This window comes from Alexandromys fortis, unplaced genomic scaffold, assembly GCF_014885135.2.
Source record: "Alexandromys fortis isolate MF-2015 unplaced genomic scaffold, M_Fortis_MF-2015_v1.1 scaffold_103, whole genome shotgun sequence".
Classification (NCBI taxonomy): domain Eukaryota; kingdom Metazoa; phylum Chordata; class Mammalia; order Rodentia; family Cricetidae; genus Alexandromys; species Alexandromys fortis.
In genome coordinates this window covers 3,876,008-3,894,650 of record NW_026067978.1, presented here as the reverse complement: position 1 = coordinate 3,894,650, position 18,643 = coordinate 3,876,008, and the positions used below count along the sequence as shown (strand labels likewise).

At 47.7% G+C, this 18,643-nt stretch overlaps 1 protein-coding gene across 1 annotated transcript in view; it reads left to right on the top strand.

Moving 5' to 3' along the window:
- The first annotated feature begins 225 nt into the window (after positions 1 to 225).
- The window catches only part of Fat2 (FAT atypical cadherin 2), a 55,981-nt gene continuing 37,563 nt past the window's right edge, over positions 226 to 18,643 (top strand). Inside the window, exons 1-6 of the mRNA XM_050157670.1 lie at positions 226 to 3,484; positions 8,222 to 8,536; positions 12,590 to 12,648; positions 14,326 to 14,637; positions 16,561 to 16,771; positions 17,446 to 17,585. Coding sequence (XP_050013627.1) covers positions 226 to 3,484; positions 8,222 to 8,536; positions 12,590 to 12,648; positions 14,326 to 14,637; positions 16,561 to 16,771; positions 17,446 to 17,585 — 4,296 coding nt within the window. The remainder of the gene's footprint in view (positions 3,485 to 8,221; positions 8,537 to 12,589; positions 12,649 to 14,325; positions 14,638 to 16,560; positions 16,772 to 17,445; positions 17,586 to 18,643) is intronic.

The following is an 18,643-nucleotide window of genomic DNA, read 5'->3' as shown; positions in this document are numbered from 1 at the left end:
ACTCTTGCACTATTGAGGAAGGGGATCTGGGGAATGAGAGGAGGAATAAAAGAGGGTAAGCATGGTTACATACATTATAATTATGAAAGTACGAAAATGTCATAATCAAGCCAGTTATTAAGTACAATTAATATGTGCTTTTAAAAAAGAAAGAACCATGGCAATGGGAGCTGTTTCCTTCCCAACTTGAAGCCTTTCCCTCTTTTTATTCAGGAGCTTTTCACCATGACTCTTGTTCTGCTGGGTCTAGCCATCCTGTTGCTCCACCGTGTGGCCTGTGAGAAACCCCTAGAAGAAACCATTCCTCCCTTGGCTTGGCGCTTCACACATTCCCTGTATAATGCCACCATCTACGAAAACTCGGCTCCCAAGACCTACGTGGAAAGTCCAGTGAAGATGGGCATGTACCTGGCGGATCCCCAGTGGGTGGTGAAGTACCGGATCATCTCTGGAGATGCAGCCGGAGTGTTTAAGACTGAGGAGTACATGGTGGGCAACTTCTGCTTTCTTAGGATAAGAACCAAGAGCAGCAACACGGCGCTGCTCAACAGGGAGGTACGAGACAGCTACACGCTCATAGTGCAAGCGTCAGACAAGAGCCTGGAGTTTGAAGCACTGACCCAAGTGGTCATCCACATCCTGGACCAGAATGACCTGAAGCCCCTCTTCTCCCCACCTTCCTACAGAGTCACCATCTCTGAGGACAAGCCCCTCAAGAGCCCCATCTGCAAAGTGACTGCCACGGATGCCGATCTGGGCCAGAACTCTGAGTTCTATTATGCCTTTAATGCCAGGTCAGAGGTGTTTGCCATCCATCCCACCAGTGGGGTGGTCACTGTGGCTGGGAAGCTGAATGTCACATGGCGAGGGAAGTATGAGCTCCAGGTGCTGGCTGTGGACCGCATGAGAAAAATCTCAGAGGGCAATGGGTTTGGCAACTTGGCTCCATTGGTAATTTACGTGGAGCCTGTGCACAGGAAGCCCCCAGCTATCACCTCCGTGGTCATGGCTCCATCAGATGGTGATGAAGGTGACATTTATGCCACTGTCACGGTGGAAACAAATGACTCTGGAGCTGAAGTAGATTCCCTGGAGGTGGTTGGTGGTGATCCTGGAAAGTACTTCAAAGCCTTCCAGTCCTATGCCCAAGTCAACAAGTTCAACTTGGTGGCAGTCAGGGCTATTAACTGGGAAGAACACCCGCATGGCTTCAACCTCAGCTTCCAGGTCCACAGTAGGAACAGACCTCCTGCCCACTCCCCCATCAGGGCTTTCCACTTCCCACCCTCCAAGCTGAACAACCTCAGATTTGAGAAGACGGTTTACAGAGTAAAGCTCAGTGAATTCTCCCCTCCTGGAAGTCGCGTGGCATTGGTGAAGGTCACCACTGCCCTCCCCACTTTGCGTTATGTTCTAAAGCCATCCTCTGGGAACACGGTATTCAAGCTCAATGCTCGCACAGGCCTGATCACCACCATGAAGCATGTGAACTTCAATGACCAAAACCAGTACCAGCTCCACGTGAAAACCTCCCTGGGCCTGGCTACCACCACAGTGATCATTGACGTTGTGGACTGTAACAACCACGCCCCAGTCTTCAACAGGTCTTCCTACGAAGGCACCTTCGATGAGAACATCCCTCCTGGTACCAGTGTTTTGACCGTGACAGCCACAGACCAGGACCACGGGGACAACGGACATGTCACCTATTCCATTGTTGGCCCTAAAACTGTCCCATTTTCTATTGACCCTTACCTGGGGGTCATCTCCACCACCAAACCCATGGACTATGAACTCATGAAAAGAATATATACCTTCCGGGTCCGGGCATCAGACTGGGGGTCTCCTTTTCGCCAGGAGAAGGAGGTGTCTGTTTCTCTGAGGCTCAAGAATTTGAATGACAACGAGCCTATGTTTGAGGAAGTCAACTGTACTGTGTCCCTTCGTCAAGATGCACCAGTCGGGAAATCGATAATGGCTGTGTCCGCCATAGACATGGATGAACTTCAGAACCTAAGGTATGAAGTTGTGTCTGGCAATGAACAAGACTATTTCTATCTTAACCATTTCTCAGGGGTGATATCTCTCAAACGCTCTTTTATGAATCTCACTGCCGTTCGACCTACCAACTATTCTCTGAAAATTACAGCCTCTGACGGCAAGAACTATGCATCCCCCACAACTCTGAAAGTCACTGTGGTGAAGGACCCTCACTCTGAGGTCCCTGTACGGTGTGATAAAACAGGAGTGCTGACCCATATCACAAAAACCATCCTCCAGTCCGCCGGGCTCCAGGGCCAAGAGTTGGGTGAAGAGGAATCCACCTCCCTCAGCAACTATCAGATCAACCACCATGCTCCCCAGTTTGAGGACCACTTACCCCAGTCCATCGACATTCTAGAGCAGGTGCCCGTTAACACCCCCTTGGCCCGCCTGGCAGCCACTGACCCAGATGCTGGCTTTCACGGCAGTCTGGTCTATGTGATTGCAGATGGCAATGAGGAAGGTTGTTTTGACATTGAGCTGAAGACGGGGCTGCTCACGGTGGCAGCAGTCTTGGACTATGAGACCACCAGCTTCTACGTCCTCAATGTGACTGTGTACGACCTGGGCACTCCCCAGAAGTCCTCCTGGAAACTGTTGACTGTGACCGTGAAAGACTGGAATGATAACCCACCCAGGTTTCCTCCGGGTGGGTACCAGCTCACTATTTCTGAGGATACAGACGTTGGAACCACAATCGCAGAGCTGAAGACAAAAGACGCTGACTCAGAGGATAATAGGAGGGTTCGCTACACTCTGCTAACCCCCACCGAGAAGTTCTCTCTCCACCCACTCACTGGGGAGCTGGTTGTCACAGGACACCTCGACCGGGAATCAGAGGCTCGGTACATACTCAAGGTAGAAGCCAGAGACCAGCCCATGAATGGCCACCAGCTCTTCTCTGTCACCGACTTGATAATCACATTGGAGGATACCAATGACAACCCTCCGCAGTGTATCACACAGCACAGTAGACTGAAGGTGCCAGAGGACATGCCCCTTGGGACAGTCTTGACATTTCTAGATGCATCTGACCCTGACCTGGGCCCTGCAGGTGAAGTGAGATATACCCTGGTGGATGACGTCCATGGAACCTTCCGGGTGGAGCTGATGACCGGAGCTCTGAGTCTGGAAAGAGAGCTGGACTTTGAGAAGCGGGCTGGTTACAATCTGAGCCTTTGGGCCAGTGACAGTGGGAAGCCTCTAGCCCGCAGGACCCTCTGCCATGTAGAAGTATTAGTCCTGGATGTAAATGAGAACCTCCACTCTCCTCGCTTCTCATCCTTTGTATATCAGGGCCAGGTGCAGGAGAACAGCCCTGCAGGGACCGCGGTCATGGTAGTCACGGCCCAGGACAATGACAGTGGCTTGGATGGAGAGCTCCAGTACTTCCTACGGGCTGGCACTGGCCTGGAAGCCTTCAGCATCAACCAAGACACAGGTACTGGGGTGAGGTACACGGGGTGCTGGGGCATGGAGAACAGTGGGCTGAAAGGGGACACGGGGACAACACGGGGGAATTCACCCTCCTGACCCTTGTATTTTAGGTTTGTCTTTACGAAGATTTTTACTGCAGGCTTTTTTTAAATATAGGCTCACACATATATACACATGTATGTGTAAAATACATATTATATGCATATAATAAACATACATATCCCATTTATGAAAGTGATACATGATAATTATGTATCTCTTTTTTAATTTTTGAGACTATAGTTCCCCCTTCCATTTCTTCCCTTCAAATTCTTCCATATACCCTTCCTTGCTCTTTTTCAAACTCATGACCTCCTTATTTATTTATTTATTTGTTTGTTTGTTTGTTTGTTTGTTTGAGGCAGGATTTCTCTGTGCAACAGCATTAAATGTCCTGGAACTCACTCTGTAGACCAGGCTGGCCTTGAACTCACAGAGATTGGCATGCCTCTTCTCCCTCGAGTGCTAGGGTTAAAGGTGTGTGCCACCATTGCCCGGTGACCTCTTTTTTTTTTCCCTTTTACTAATTGTTATATGCATATATACATATATATTCCTAAATATAACATATTCAGTTCATGTAATGCTGTCTGTATGTATGTGTGTAAGTTTTCAGGGTTGACCATTTGGCATTGGACAAAGAATTGGTCTGCTCTTCCCTGGGAAAGGCCGCTTCTCCCATTCCCAGCCTTCCTTAGTTACCTATAGTTTTGTGTGTAGAGACCTTGTGGCCTTCTCTCCATCCATTTTGGCATCTATGTTCCTTGGTGTCCTTGTTCAATTCTCATTTGGGTGGTCACGTTAGTGAGACTCTAGATGTAGCTTCTCACGTTAGCAGGAAACTCAATCTCACAGCAAACTCATGACCTTCTGACTGCTACACCCTTTCCACACAATCTCCTACAAAGTTCCTTGAGCCTTAGGTGCAGGAGTGTTTTGTAGATGCATCCAGTGGGATTGGGCTCCACAACTCTGCGTTTTGATGGGTTGTGGTTTTCTGTAATGGTCTTCATCTGTTGCAAAGAGACGCTTCCTTGAAGAGGGAAGAAGGCTCTACATATCTGTGGATAAAAGGACAAATGCGTAGATTGTGGCGAGGGATTATGTTGGATTAGTAAATTAGTGGTTGTAGATTCTCCTCCAAGATCCTTGACTTCACCAGCAGTGAATAGTCAGCTAGGTTTCCAGCACCAGGCATGCTCTCCCTCTTGCCGAGCAGGCCTTAAGCCCAATTAGAAAGCTGTTGGCTACCACCAAAGTATGCTTGCCACTGCTAAGGTTATTGTGCCATAATGCTTGCTGACGTGGTCATAGGCACCATTGCTGGTTGGGACTCTTGGTTGCCTCTCTCCTTTGGAAGCTTGCATGGTGCCTTCTGGTACTACGAAAGCTGGGGAGGGGGCTTTCAGGTCAGTTCCAGCTCAGGGGCCGGCCTCTGGGGCCCTGTTTCGGAAGTGCATAGTGTTTTCAGCAATTGGGACTCACCTTCCACCTCTGGGAAGTAACCAATGGCAACAGCAATAGAATGTATGTTTTGAGATTCTCCTGGACAGCCCTGGCCAACAACTTGAACAAGGGCTTCTCGGGTCTGCTGTTAGGGTTTTTGTTTAGGTGGTCTTTGGCTCTTAGAGGGAGCACCATCAGCCCAGATAACAAAGGCTCATTAAGTCTCTACATGGATATTTATACACAGAATTATGTATATTAGGTGCTTGGGTATTTTGTTTGTTTGATTTTTGGTAAATAGTTAAGAGCGCGATTCCTTGTGGCTTTTTCAGATATCCTTATTAGTTATTTTGCCTACTTCCCTTTCTGAATTAATCTCCCCCACGCACTAAAAACCCCCCTTTTCCATTTCCTCAGATCACTTGTACCCTGCTATACTTCTTTGCCCCCTCCCTCCTTCTTCTATATTTAGACCCTCCCCCCAAAGAAGCCTTCCTTTCCCACTTCCTGGATCAGATCATGTGTACACTGCTGCTCTCCGCGACACTACACCCCAAGCCCCATATCCTGGCAATGCTTTCCTGTGTTCTGTGGTTACTACAGCCTATGTAGTCACACATGAAGGTTTGGAGCTAGTAGCCTCCAATAAGAGGCAATGTGCAACAGTTGTCTCTCTGGGTCTGTGTTACATCATTCAGTATGATGTTTTCTAGTTCACTCCATTTACTTACAAAGTTCATGCTTTCATTTTTCTTTAAAGCTGAATAGTTTCCCGTAGTGTGAGTGCACCACATTTTCACTAACCATTCATCAGTGGTGGGACATTTAGGTTGTTCCTGCTTCTTAGCTGTTGTGACTAGAGCAATAAGTGGGGCTGAGTAAGTATCTGTGGGATAGGATGTGGCGCCCTTTGGGAATATGCCAGGAGTCACATATCTGAGTCACAGAGTAGATTTATTAAAGCTTTTTGAGAATTCTCCACCCTGATTTCCATAGTGGCTGCACCAGTTTGCAATCCCACCAACAGTGAATGAGGGCTCCCTTTCCCCAGTCACCTCCAACATTTGTTGTCAGTTGTTCCGTTGATCTTTGCCATTCTGGCTGGTGTTTTGAATTGCATTTCCCTAATTAGTCTCCTCCTCCTCCTCCTCCTCCTCCTCCTCCTCCTCCTCCTCCTCCTCCTCCTTCCTCCCTACTGAGATCCCAGTCCTATTTTTTGAATGGGTCATTTGGGGTTTTTACCTTTTTTTAAATTATATATATATATATATATATATATATGTATATATATATATATATTCTGGATATTAATCCTCTGTCAGATGTAGAGCTAGCAAAGATTCTCTCCCATTCTGTGGGCTTCCTCTTCGCCCAGTTGATTGTTTCTTTATCTGTGCAAAGCTTCATAGTTTTTTGAAGTCCCACTTGTCAGTTGTTGGCCTTAATTGTTGGGAAATGGAGTCTTACTCAGGAAGTCCTTCCCTACACCTGTGTCCTGTAGGCCCTGCCTGTGTTTTCCTCTAGTAGTTTCAGTGTTTAGGCTTCAAAGTTAGGTCTTTGGAGTCAGTTTTTGTGCAAGGTAATAGATATGAGTATAATTTTGTTCTTCTGCATGTGGACCCCCCAAATTTCCCAGTATCACTAGTTGAAGATGATTTCTTTCTCTAGCATATGTTTTTGACATTTTTGTCAAATATTAAGTAGTTGAAGTTACATACATTCATGTTTGAGTCTTTGATGTTGTTTCTTTGGTCTACATGTCTGGTTTTGTGCCAATACCATATTATTTCACTACTCTGGTTCTGTAATATCTCTTAAAGTCTTGAATTATAGTTTGTTTCCTGGGCGAAGGACAGGGTAGTGTGGTGGCAAGAGTATTCCATTTAACAGACTTTAGACCCAGCTCTCTCAATCTCTCTTTCCTTCTCCTCTTTTCACCCTTCTTCTTCTCTCTCCAGGGTTTTTCTGTGTAGCCTTGGCTGGCCTGGAACTCTCTATGTAGATCAGGCTGGCCTCAATCTCACAAAGATTTATCTGTCTGTTTCCCAAGTGCTGAGATACTAAAGGTCAATATCATGCTCAGCCCCAGCTCTTCTTCTTACTCGCTATATAATCTGGACCAAATTTATTCTCCCTATCTGGGCCTCAGTTTCCCCATTTGTTACCTCTGGCAGGCTCTGCTTTGATTGTGAGTCTAGACCCTGCCCCTTGTGCAGACCTTGTCAGCTGAAAGTGACCAGCGAGAACTTAAGGTACAGGCTTCTTGTGCCCACTGTTAGAACCTCACGTTCTAGAGCAGAGCTGGCCCTTTTAGGTAGTTTGTAGAGTACATGAACTAAAGAATGGAGCTAGACCCCTAAAGCCATGAAGTGATGAAGTAGAGAGCAGAAACATATTCCTCAAACCTCTAACCTTCAGTGTGAGGATCCACCAGGACTGAAGGACTGTCGGGATCAGGTTAAGGCCAATGGTAGGACATCCCACTTACAGAATGTGAGGAGGCTAGCTGGAACTTGGGTTGAAGCAGTTGGACAGAGCTGGTAAACTTCCACTGTCTTCTGGAAGCCTTGTATATATGTCTGCATGCCAGAAGCAAGGGTCGTTTGAGCAGAGACAGACTAAGAGGTTCTACTCTATGGGACATCAGTTTTCCCTGTGTCCAACTCGGCATCCCCCACCTCATGCCGACAGCCTACCGGCTTTCTCTGGGTTGTCAGTCAGCAACCTTTCCACAGTACTGATCAGCGGATGTTGGGTAGGGTGATTTTTGTTCTTGTTCAATTTGTGTGTGTGTGTGTGTGTGCACGCGCACACGCATGCGTGTATATCTGTGTGTATGTGTATCTGAACACATATTTATGTGTGTGTATTCCTTGTATATACATGTGTGAATGTGCCCATACATGTGGGCGGGCACATTGAGGCCAGAGGCTGATGATAGGTTTCATCCTCTGTTGATCTCCACTTAATTGTTGGAGACAGTCTGTTATGGAACCCCAAGGCTCACTGATTCAGCTAGCTTGGCAGACAACAAGCCCCACAGACTCCTCTGCCTCCACCACCCCTCTTCCCCAGTGCTGAGGTGATGAGCACCCACCACTGTACCCAGCTCTTATGTGGGTGTTGGGGATCTGAATTCAGGTTCATACTCATATAGCAGGTAGTTCATGGAGCCCTCTCCCCAGCCCTGGGTAGAGTGGTTTCTAAACCTCTCTGAGATCTGAGTAAACTGGGTTTCATCACTTGCTGTCTCCAGGAATGCTCGAGACTCTGGCACCACTGGACCGAGAATTCACACCCTTCTACTGGTTGACGGTACTGGCTGTGGACAGGGGCTCGATTCCCCTCTCTGCCGTCACTGAAGTCTACATTGAGGTTACGGACATCAACGACAACATACCCTGCATGTCGCAGCCCGTGTTCTACCCCTCTGTCCAAGAAGATGCCCCCTTGGGTACCTCCGTGCTTCAGCTGGAGGCCTGGGACCCAGACTCCAGCTCTCAAGGGAAGCTAACCTTCAACCTTACCAGTGGGAACCACATGGGCTACTTTGTCATTCATCCTTCCACAGGTGAGGCCTGGAGAGCAGGAGGGACGGGGGTATACATCTACAAGAAGGTTCTCGGAGTGTTCCTGGGGCAGCACCAACATTACCTGCAGACAGCTTGGAAATTCCAATTCTCAGGCCCCCATCTAGACCTGTCCAGTGCACGATCTGAGGCAGACTCCAGAAATGTATGTTTTAGCAATGCAAGCCCAGCATTCTTAAGGGTGCCGAAGTTGATTTGCTTTTCAACCATGCCCATCTCCACAAGAAAGTGAGAACTGGTTGAAATCTTCCTTGCCTTGGGGTTCAACAGGGGACCCAGAGGTCAAGCTGAGATTAGTTCAGACCTTCAAATATTCTCCAACTGACCCTTCCCCCAAGCCACCGCCACGGCCAGAGCCATCATTAGCTTTTGGTCTACTTCTTTCTGTTGCTGTGGTAAAAACACTTTGATCAGAAGCAACTTAGGGGAGGAAAGGGTTTAACCCATAAAGATATCTTATTGGTTTATACTTCCAGGTCATAGTTCATCACTGAGGGAAGTCAGACTAGGAACTGAAGGCAGGAGTCATGGAGGAATGCCACCTACTGGCTCTCTGACTTGCTCACAGGCTTCTGTTTAGCTGGCTTTCTTATGCAGTCCAGGATTGCCTGTCTAGGGAGTGGTGCCCCCTGCAGTGAGCCGACCCTTCTACATCCAGTAACTGTCAAGCCAACCCTCCACACACACACACACAGGCCAATATGATTTGGCAATTCCTCAACTGAGACTTTTCTTGCAAACGACTCTAGGCTGTGTCAAGTCAATGTTAGTCAGCTAACTAGAACAGCTCCTACTGCAGACTAGTCTCAGATCCGTCCACAAAACAGTGACAATTGTGATTTCACCCACATCCCATCAGCCTCCTCACAGGCCAAAGATAGTAGAAGGTTCAGGGGAATCCAGGGGTCACCCCATCGCAGCAATGACCCAGGGAGAGCTTTCCAAAGATAGTTGGTTTGATTCACACTAACTTTAAGCACAAATTTGCTAAGTTGTAGTTCACATTGGCAAATTCCATAGAACATTCCAGATCTCTGGATGGTCTTCAAAGACAGCATGCTCTGACCACGGTCTCTTCACATTCCCACAGGGCCACCGTGTACCATTGACTGACAGACCAGCACACATACAATCTTTGGTCCCCACAGTCCCTTTCCTGACTCCTGATCCCTCCAGTTAGGACACCTGCCACTCTTGTTCCACAGAAGTCTGACATTTCCATGTGACCCCTTCATTCTGGCCCCACAATGTGCTTTTGCCCCATAAGGACAGACAGTAGAGGGGAAAGGGGAATAGCTTATCAATTTTTCCAGGAGCGCTGAGGCATACAGTCTTGGCAGGGAATGCCAAGAGTCTGGGGTTAACCTTTGACATCAGGTTGTAGCTACATCCTCTTCTTTCTGAGGTGAGGAGGCTTTTCTTTGAGAAAACTAGTCTAAGCAAGTTCACCCCTCAGGCTCACCCCTGTCACCAATGTCCTACCCCCACACCTCTCCTCCCCACTCCTCACTTAAGGCATTAACTCCTCAGCTTTTCCCAACCCCCTTCTATTTACTGTCAATAGGCTTCTGGCAGCAGGCGAGGCAAGATGCCCTTGTAGGCAGAGGCACTCCCAGCTTCCCTGAAGCCAGGCAGAAGAAATCGTGACTAGTCTGAACTCTTACTTTTACCATGATAATTGTACCCGCCATCATCCCCCAACCCACTTCCTCACATTGACCACGCCATCTGCGGCTCCACTGCAGAAGCCTGAAAGGTCTCTCTATGTCCTTGAGATGAAGTCAGGGTCCCCTGTGTCCATGAAGCTGGTGCCTAAACCGGCCCCATTGACCTCTCTGGCTTCACCTTACCCCTCTCACGGTACCTCTGTTGGCTCCAGCTACCTGCCTGTCAACATAAAAACCACAGCTCTCATCTTAAAGGGAATAAGAGATGGTTTACTCCGGAGTTATTCTGAATGACCATGGCCAGAGAACGTGGATTTAGGCAACACCAATCAAATTCCACATTCCAACACAGATGCAGTTTCACAGGGTTTTTATAGTTCTACGGAACAAAGACAGCCATAAATCTAGGCAACTATATAAACTATATTGGTGGGTACACCAGAGAGGCACACAGAGAGAAGGGGAAGATTTTTTTTTATAGACCCAAGATGCTGTCTGACAGCATTCTTAGCTCTTGGATTGGTGGAAGCTAGTGTTCTGCTAAGTTAATAGCTTCTAAGAGGTTTCTATTTATTATCACAAGGTGTTATAGTTCAGATACAGAGTGAGACAAGAAAGCTAAAACCTGCCTGAGATAAAGTAATTCGCCTCTGAACCTACAAAGTTCCAATCTCCCCACAGGACTGAAATTCCAGTCAGCCCATCAGTTTCTGCAGACACTCCTTCCAGGAGATGTTTGCTGTTGTTCACACCCAGACACAGCTCCTTCAGGAGTTTTCATTCATAGCTGCTGTGGACTACAGAGGCTCTTCCCATGGGGTTTGGCACCTGCTACTGTCCCAGTCAGAACTCACTGCCCTCTCTCTCACTGTGCAGCCCTGGTTGACCTGGAACTTGCTAAGTAGACCAGGCTGGCCTGGAACTCACAGAGATCTGCCTGCCTCTGCCTCCCGAGTGCTGGGATTAAAAAGGCTTGGTTACATATCAGGCCTCTTCTCTCTTTTTGTTTGTGTGACCTCTAGTGTCCCACAGAGACCAGTCAACTGTATTTCCTAATATCATAACACACCTGCCGGCACCGCTAACGTACCACACAGTCCATTGTATCCATTCAAGTGATTGTTCCACTAACTCTCCATGTCCACTGGACTTCAAAGGGAAACTGACTGCTTTTGTCTGTCTTAGTGTCTTCAGTACCTGGCGCTACCATAGAGTACAGTAGACGCTCGACAAGTAACTTTTAAATGGATGAATGAGTTCTTGTTTGTGATCCATACCCTTACCCAGCAAACGCTTATAGACGTTGTCCCCTGCGAGGCCTTAAAGCCGTGTGCTGTAGAGAGATGTAAAGAGAAATCTGATCTTGTTCTAGGCCTTGGGGAAGTCGGCCCATCAGAACCATAGATATTTAGGGATAAATACTGTAGGAATAGCACAAAAGAGTAAAGTATATGCAGGTAGATAGGTGCTTTTGGTGCTCGGGGGAGGGAAAAAGCTGCTGGGTGTGGCCAAACTGTGGTGGCCTAATGAAGGAAGTGGGGATAAGCAGTAGTCTCAGAGGGCACAAGGACAGGGAGGGTGACCTGAGAACCTCCTGGTCATTGTGGATGGAGGTCACAATCTGGAGATAGCACGTTTCCACCCCCCATAACTGGTGAGGTCTTGGGAACGTTTCTGGACTACCTAGGGGGCAGATGGAGAGGGAAAAGGGTGATCCTAAGGTGGACTGATGGGGAAGCTTTGTTAATTTAACTAGAGTGTCAGCTTAGGCTGGGAGAGGCAGGGGACTTCCACCACACAGGCTCAGTGGATGCTTCAATCCCTACGCGGAGCTCAGCCATGTCTCACCTTCGTGAGTATTCTCTGGGAATCCAGACACGGCTGTCAGAGAGAAACTCAGGGGTAGACAAGAAGGCAGTGCCTCAGGAAGTTCCAGGGCAGCGGTTTCAGGAACACAGGACCTTTAAAGGTGAAGGAGGAGGTGGGGAGAGAAAGTTCAAGGCAGAGACAAAACAGGGCTGAGCATAGTGGTTCTATACCTCAAATCCCAGCACTCAGGAGACTGAAGCCAGTGTCTGACTGGGCAAGCTGGTGATACTGTGTGGATTGCTGAGTTTTGGACCCATCAGTGCCTCATAGTGAAAATAGACTTAGGTGGGAACTAGTTAGCACGTTCTCTATTCGTTCGTGTCTCCCACCTCCTCACCACGCCTTCCATTTCTCCAGAGCTCTAAAAGTCCCCCCCCAACAAACAAACAAAAAACAAAGCAACAAACCCAGGACTCTCATCTGAGAGTTACGTGTGATATTGAGCCCACCCCAGTAACGGCCCTTCATTCATATTGCTCTCCATCCATCCCTTTCCAGGTCTGCTCTCCACTGCCAGACAGCTGGACCGAGAGAGCAAAGACGAGCATGTCCTGGAGGTAAGTGGTGGGGAGTCTGGGCACTGCCTTTGGGAGCCCCAGAAGGAGGCTGGGCTGTAGGCTGGGGTGTAAGGCTGAGGTGGGACAGGACAACCTATTCCAGTACAGTCTTTCTGTGACTAGTGGTAAGAGTCCTTCGGCCTTCACTGGCTCTTTGGTACTGAGGAGGGAAGGAACCTGAAAACAGATCCAAGCATGGGAGGATGGCTGGGTTAACGTGTAGTTCCTGAAGGAAGTGTTGGAAGTGGGAATACGTGCTTGTCAGGTCTAGTTTCTAACCCATCCCTCCTGCCTTGGAGAGAAAACCACTTAATGGTCCTTTACTACAGTTGATGTGGGGCCAGGATAAACATTTTTTTGTCTTCTGGATCTGTGTTCTTTCTAGGGTGTCTGTAATATCGCCCAAGCACCCCTGATGCTCAGCCTCCTACAAGGAGTATTCTAGAGGGGAGTAAATTAGCAGAGGCTACAAATCTAGTTCTTTCCCCTCTGAGCAGCCCACGACTCATCCATGCGCATCTCTTCTGGCCTTAAGGGCTTCCAGAGGGCAGGATGCATATTTGCTTTCCTATAATACAGGCTCTGAAACTCTCTTTCCTTGTGGTCCTAGCTATTTAGGAGGAGACTCTCAAGTTCAAAGTCAGTTTTGGTTACAGGAATTCAGGGAAGTCTGTGCAACCTAGTGAGAGACCTGTCTCGAGAGAAACAATAGAGAAAAAATGAGGGCAGAGGTCACTGGGAGAGCATGTTCGTAGCATGCATGAGGTCCTGGGTTGACATCCTTGACTAACAACAACAAAAATCAAGAAAGAAAGACAAAGGAAAGGCGTCTGTCACTAAGAGCAAGTGGCCTTGAATTCCCAGTTCAGTTATCTTTAAAGTCTAGAACAGCTGGTTCTCAACCTGTGGGTCACAACCCCCTTGGGGCAGAATGACCTTTTCACAAGGGTCACCTAAGACCATTGGAAAACATAGATATTTACATTGAAATTTATAACAGTAGCAAACATTATAGTTGGGAAGTAGCAATGATAGTCATTTTATGGTTGGAGTAATCACAGCACGAGGAACTGTATTAAAGGGCGCAGCATGAGGGCAGCTGAGAGCCACTGCTCTGGAAGTACTTCTACAGTGCAGAGTGGGGAATCAAACCTAGGACCTCATACATGCTAGACGAGAGCTCTACCACTGAGCCACCTTCCGACCTCTGAGCTACTGTGAGTGGAAACGCCTTGTCTCGTACCATTTCCTCAGGACTATGGATGTCTCAGTGGGTTAGGTCCCTGTGATAGCAGAGCGTGATTCTGACGTTAGATTTTATTTCATGTACTGGGTGGCGTGTCTGACCCGGGTTTTACCCATTCCTGCAAAATGCCTTCTAATGCAAGCAGAGAACAAAGCTTGTGTCAATCACAAGCCAAATAAAATGATGATGATGATGATGATGATGATGATGGAAGAGGCCCAGGAGTCTTCTACGTGAATGCCAGGCTTTCACAGCAGATTCTAACAATGACTGCTTCTGGTTCTCTGTGGTTTCTTTTTGTTCTTGCTGCTCCAAGGTCAGATCATTGCAGTAGCAGCCATCAGCTCTAACTGCGGCTACTAGGACCGTGGCAGTCCTAGGCACTGCTTCCCAATGATGTCACAGGAGCTCACACACCTTTCTGTCTACAGGTGACTGTGCTGGATAACGGGGAGCCCCCTCTAAAGTCCACCTCCAGAGTGGTGGTGTGTATCTTGGATGTCAATGACAACCCGCCCGTGTTCTCCCACAAGCTCTTCAATGTCCGCCTTCCTGAGAGACTGAGCCCCTTGTCCTCGAAGCCTGTGTACAGGCTGGTGGCTTCAGATCCAGATGAAGGTCTCAACGGCGACATCACCTACAGCATTGAGGAGAGTGATGAGGAGGGCTTCAGAATTGACCCTGTCACGGGGGTTGTATCCTCCAGCAGCACTTTTGCGGCAGGAGAATACAATATCCTAACGGTGAGCGACTGAGGGTTTGCAGAGTCAGAGGGAGTGGCTGGTGATTTTCCTGTCTCCCTTCCCTTCCCTTCCCTTCCCTTCCCTTCCCTTCCCTTCCCTTCCCTTCCCTTCCCTTCCCTTCCCTTCCCTTCCCTTCCCCCTCCTCCTCCTCCTCCTCCTCCTCCTCCTCCTCCTCCTCCTCCTCCTTCTTCTTCTTCTTCTTCTTCTTCTTCTTCTTTTTTTTTGCCTGCTTTAGCTTATAAAGAGAAGGCGGGGCCAGACTCACTCCTGAGAGACACTCTCAGCCTACTCTGCTGGACCAGCATTAATACATTCCGAGGGTTGCGTCCCCAAAGATGGTCACTAAACTCCACTTTGAGTGTGTGTGCATGTGTGTGAGTGTGTGTGTGTGCACATGCATGCGTTCTTGGGAAGTTAGCACTGAGATAGGGCCCTCTTGGGTGAAGGGTAGCAGCTTCTGCAAGGAGACAGTGACCTTGATTCCTTCGCCTTATTCGGACAAGTTATTTAAGGCTTTTGAATCTCTATAAACTGAGCTTAAGATGCTAGTGTGTCAAAAGGCAGATCACAAGTTCTCACACCGCACTGCTAAACTGAACACAGCCATGTTGCTGGAGGGTCACATGGTTCAGGGTACGACTTCATCATATGGAGTTCCCATTTCTGCCTACAGAGGGGAGAAAAATTATACCAGGGCTACCGTGAGGGTTGAACGCTGCACCCAGAGCTCTTAGATCGAGGACTGATGACCGCAGAGCTCAGTGAGTCTGGCTCATCGTGCTTGTGTTTGTTGGCAGTGATATGAGGCCTATGAATATAAACTCCAGCTTAGGAATCAGTCTGCAGCAAGATATGGCGGTTGTCTTGGCTAGTCCTTCTCACCACTGTGATCAGATTCCTGACAGGAGCAGTTTAAGGGAGGAAAGATTGAGGATTTTGCCAGTGATTTCTTGCCACGCCCATTTGGGCAAACATGGTGGAAGGATTATTTGGCAAAGGAGAAATATTGACTTTCATGGCTAACCAGGGAGCTGAGAAAAGGAGATTCAGGTGGGGTCCAAGGCAAGATATGGTCCCCAAAGATGTGGCCCTAGTGACCTCCAACTCAGTCCACCCCTACCTCTCACCAGCTCCCATCATTCCAAGCTACATATCAAGAGTCCAACAAGAGACTGACCCACTGATTAGGTCAGCTCCCTTCCAGTCTAATCTTTTCTAGAAATGCTATCACAGATATGCCCAAGGGCACGCTTTACTATCTCCTAAGCATGGCTCAGTTGTATTAGTTACTCCTGTTGTTGTGGGGAGTGGGAGGACGATACACAGATAAAAAGACAAAAACAAAAAAAAAACTGACCAAAAACAAGAAGAAAAGGGTTTGTTTTAGCTTATTGTTCCAGAGAGATAAAGTCTATAAATGGCAGGGAAGGCAAGGAAGTAGAAGCAGAAAGCAGGAAGCAGAAAAATCACATGTCATCCACACACAGGAAGCAGAGAGAGCACAGGAAGTGGAGCAAACTGATAAACTCACCATAAAGCCCACCCCCCAGTAACATACTTTCTCCAGCAAGGCTGTACCTAATGACAGATGGAGGTAACCAACTTCCTAAACAAAGTTGTCTACTGGGGATCAAGTGTTCAAATATCTGAGCCAAAGGTAGACATTTCTCATTCAAACTGACACACCAATCAAGGTGACAACCAATATCAACTGCCCTTGTGCTTTTTGCTTCCCCCCCCCCCCCCCCCCCCCCCCCGCCGCCAACAAGAGATTCTAGAAGATAAGCTAGATTTTTTTCACCTAGTAACTAAAAGAACTCTTGCCTATCATTGACATTCAAGTGTGTGCCCCATGGGTGAATGAGTGAGTGAGTGGAAGGCCTCTTCCATGGTGACTCAGCTTGGCTTTTGGTGTCTCCTTAGATCAAGGCAACAGACAGTGGGCAGCCAGCCCTCTCCACCAGTGTCCGACTTCACATTGAATGGATTCCCCAGCCTCGGCCATCCTCCATCCCACTGTCCTTTGATGAGCCCCACTACAGCTTCACAGTCATGGAAACGGACCCTGTGAACCACATGGTGGGAGTCATCAGTGTAGAAGGGCGGCCTGGCCTCTTCTGGTTCCATATCTCAGGTAAGGACCAAAGAGGACAAATCCCTCTATTTTTATATTCCCCCCCTGGTGCAATATTCTCCCTCTCTCAAGGTCATGCTCCTTGACATCTCCTTTTGTTCTAAGTGGTGATCACCTCTTCTCTGGTTCTCTGGGACATTGTATAAAAGGGACAACATGTCTGTGGAACCTCTTTTGTTATAGCTAAGACCTCAGGTGGACCCAGGGATTCCCCCAAGGATCCATCTCCTGAATCTCCTGAGTTCCACACCCTCCCAAAAAGAGTGCCACTACCTGAAGACCAGGCATTCAAGTCCTGGGCCATGGGGCACACTACATGTTCAAGCCCTAACAATCCCAGAAACAGAAAAAATCCTACAGCAGCTTCTGATTTTCCTACAGGACTCTTAAGTCCCCACATCCCTGCTTTTTGCTAGAACACTTGACAAATTGGACCAATAATGTAGCGTTTTTGGGGGCCACCTAAGGAAATACGATCCAATCTGTCACCAGGTTGTTAACATTCCCAAATAGTCTTAGACTCTTGCTCAGCCTCTTCCTTGGATACCCACAGTCTTGACAGCCAAAGTCAGCTAAGATTGCATTTACCATGTGCTCTAGATCTGTGGTCAAACCCAAGCTAGGCTAGAGCTGCCTAAGTTACTGGTGTCGTATCTGCTCCTTCCCTCCTCCAGATGGGGATAAGGACATGGACTTTGACATTGAGAAGACCACGGGCAGCATTGCCATAGCCAGGCCTCTTGATACAAGGAGAAAGTCAAGCTATAACTTGACTGTGGAGGTGACGGATGGGTTCCACACAATTGCCACCCAGGTAAGAGGCCTTGGTCAAGAGCTCCTGTTTCGGAACGAAATGAGAGGGGAACTTGGAGTAAGGCTATTAAAGGCTTTTGATTGATGTGAGGCTCCTCAAAGAAGCTGGAATCTGAGTTCTGGGTACCAGTCTTACTTGATACACACTCCACTTCTGTGGTTGTGGGAGAATTTTTCCCCATCCTACATCTCTATATATTGATAGAATTTACACAAACAAGCAGTTTTAATTAAAGATAGTCTTCCATAAGGGCTCCAATGGGTATGAGAAATGACAGGTCATGGGGCTTTCAGCTTCTACTCTGACTGTCGTAACGCCACTTCATACGCTGGAATTTTACGTATTTTGCTTGAAGAAATGGCCCAATGAAATTGTTCTGTTTTGTTGTTGTTGTTGTTTGTTTTGAGACAGGGACCCTTCCTGTGGCTGTGGTAAGACATCATGACAAAAGCAGCTTAAGAAAGATGGGGTTGATTTGGCTCCCAGTTCCAGGTTACATCTCTTCAGTGCAGGGAACTCAGCAGCAGGAACTTTGAAGCAGCTGGCCAGATTCTATCCAAGTCAAGAGTAGAAAGCAATGAGTTAACACATGCATGCTAGAGTTTACTTGTTTTCTCTGCTGTTATATAGTTCAGGATCCCTTGCCTTGGGCATGGTGCCATATTGGGTTGGTCTTCCTACCTCAACTGATATAATTAGGATAATCCCTCACAGACATGTCTATGAGACAACTAGTCTAGACAATACCTCCTTGAAACGCCATTCCCAGGTCATTCTAGTTTGTGTCAAGTTCACAATTAACACTATCACAAGGACTTACTCTGTAGCCAGACTGGCCTGGAACTCACCATATAGCCCAAGATGGCATCAAACTCATGGTAATTCTGCTTCAGACTATCATCTACTGTATTTCTATGTGAGCACCAACTTGTCCAGTTTAAATATATTCATTTTTAAATTAGTGACAAAAAGATGGACATGGTGGTGTACACCTCTAGTCCCAACATTCAGGAAGCAGAAGAAGGAGGATTTCTGAGTTTGAGGCTAGCCTGATCTAC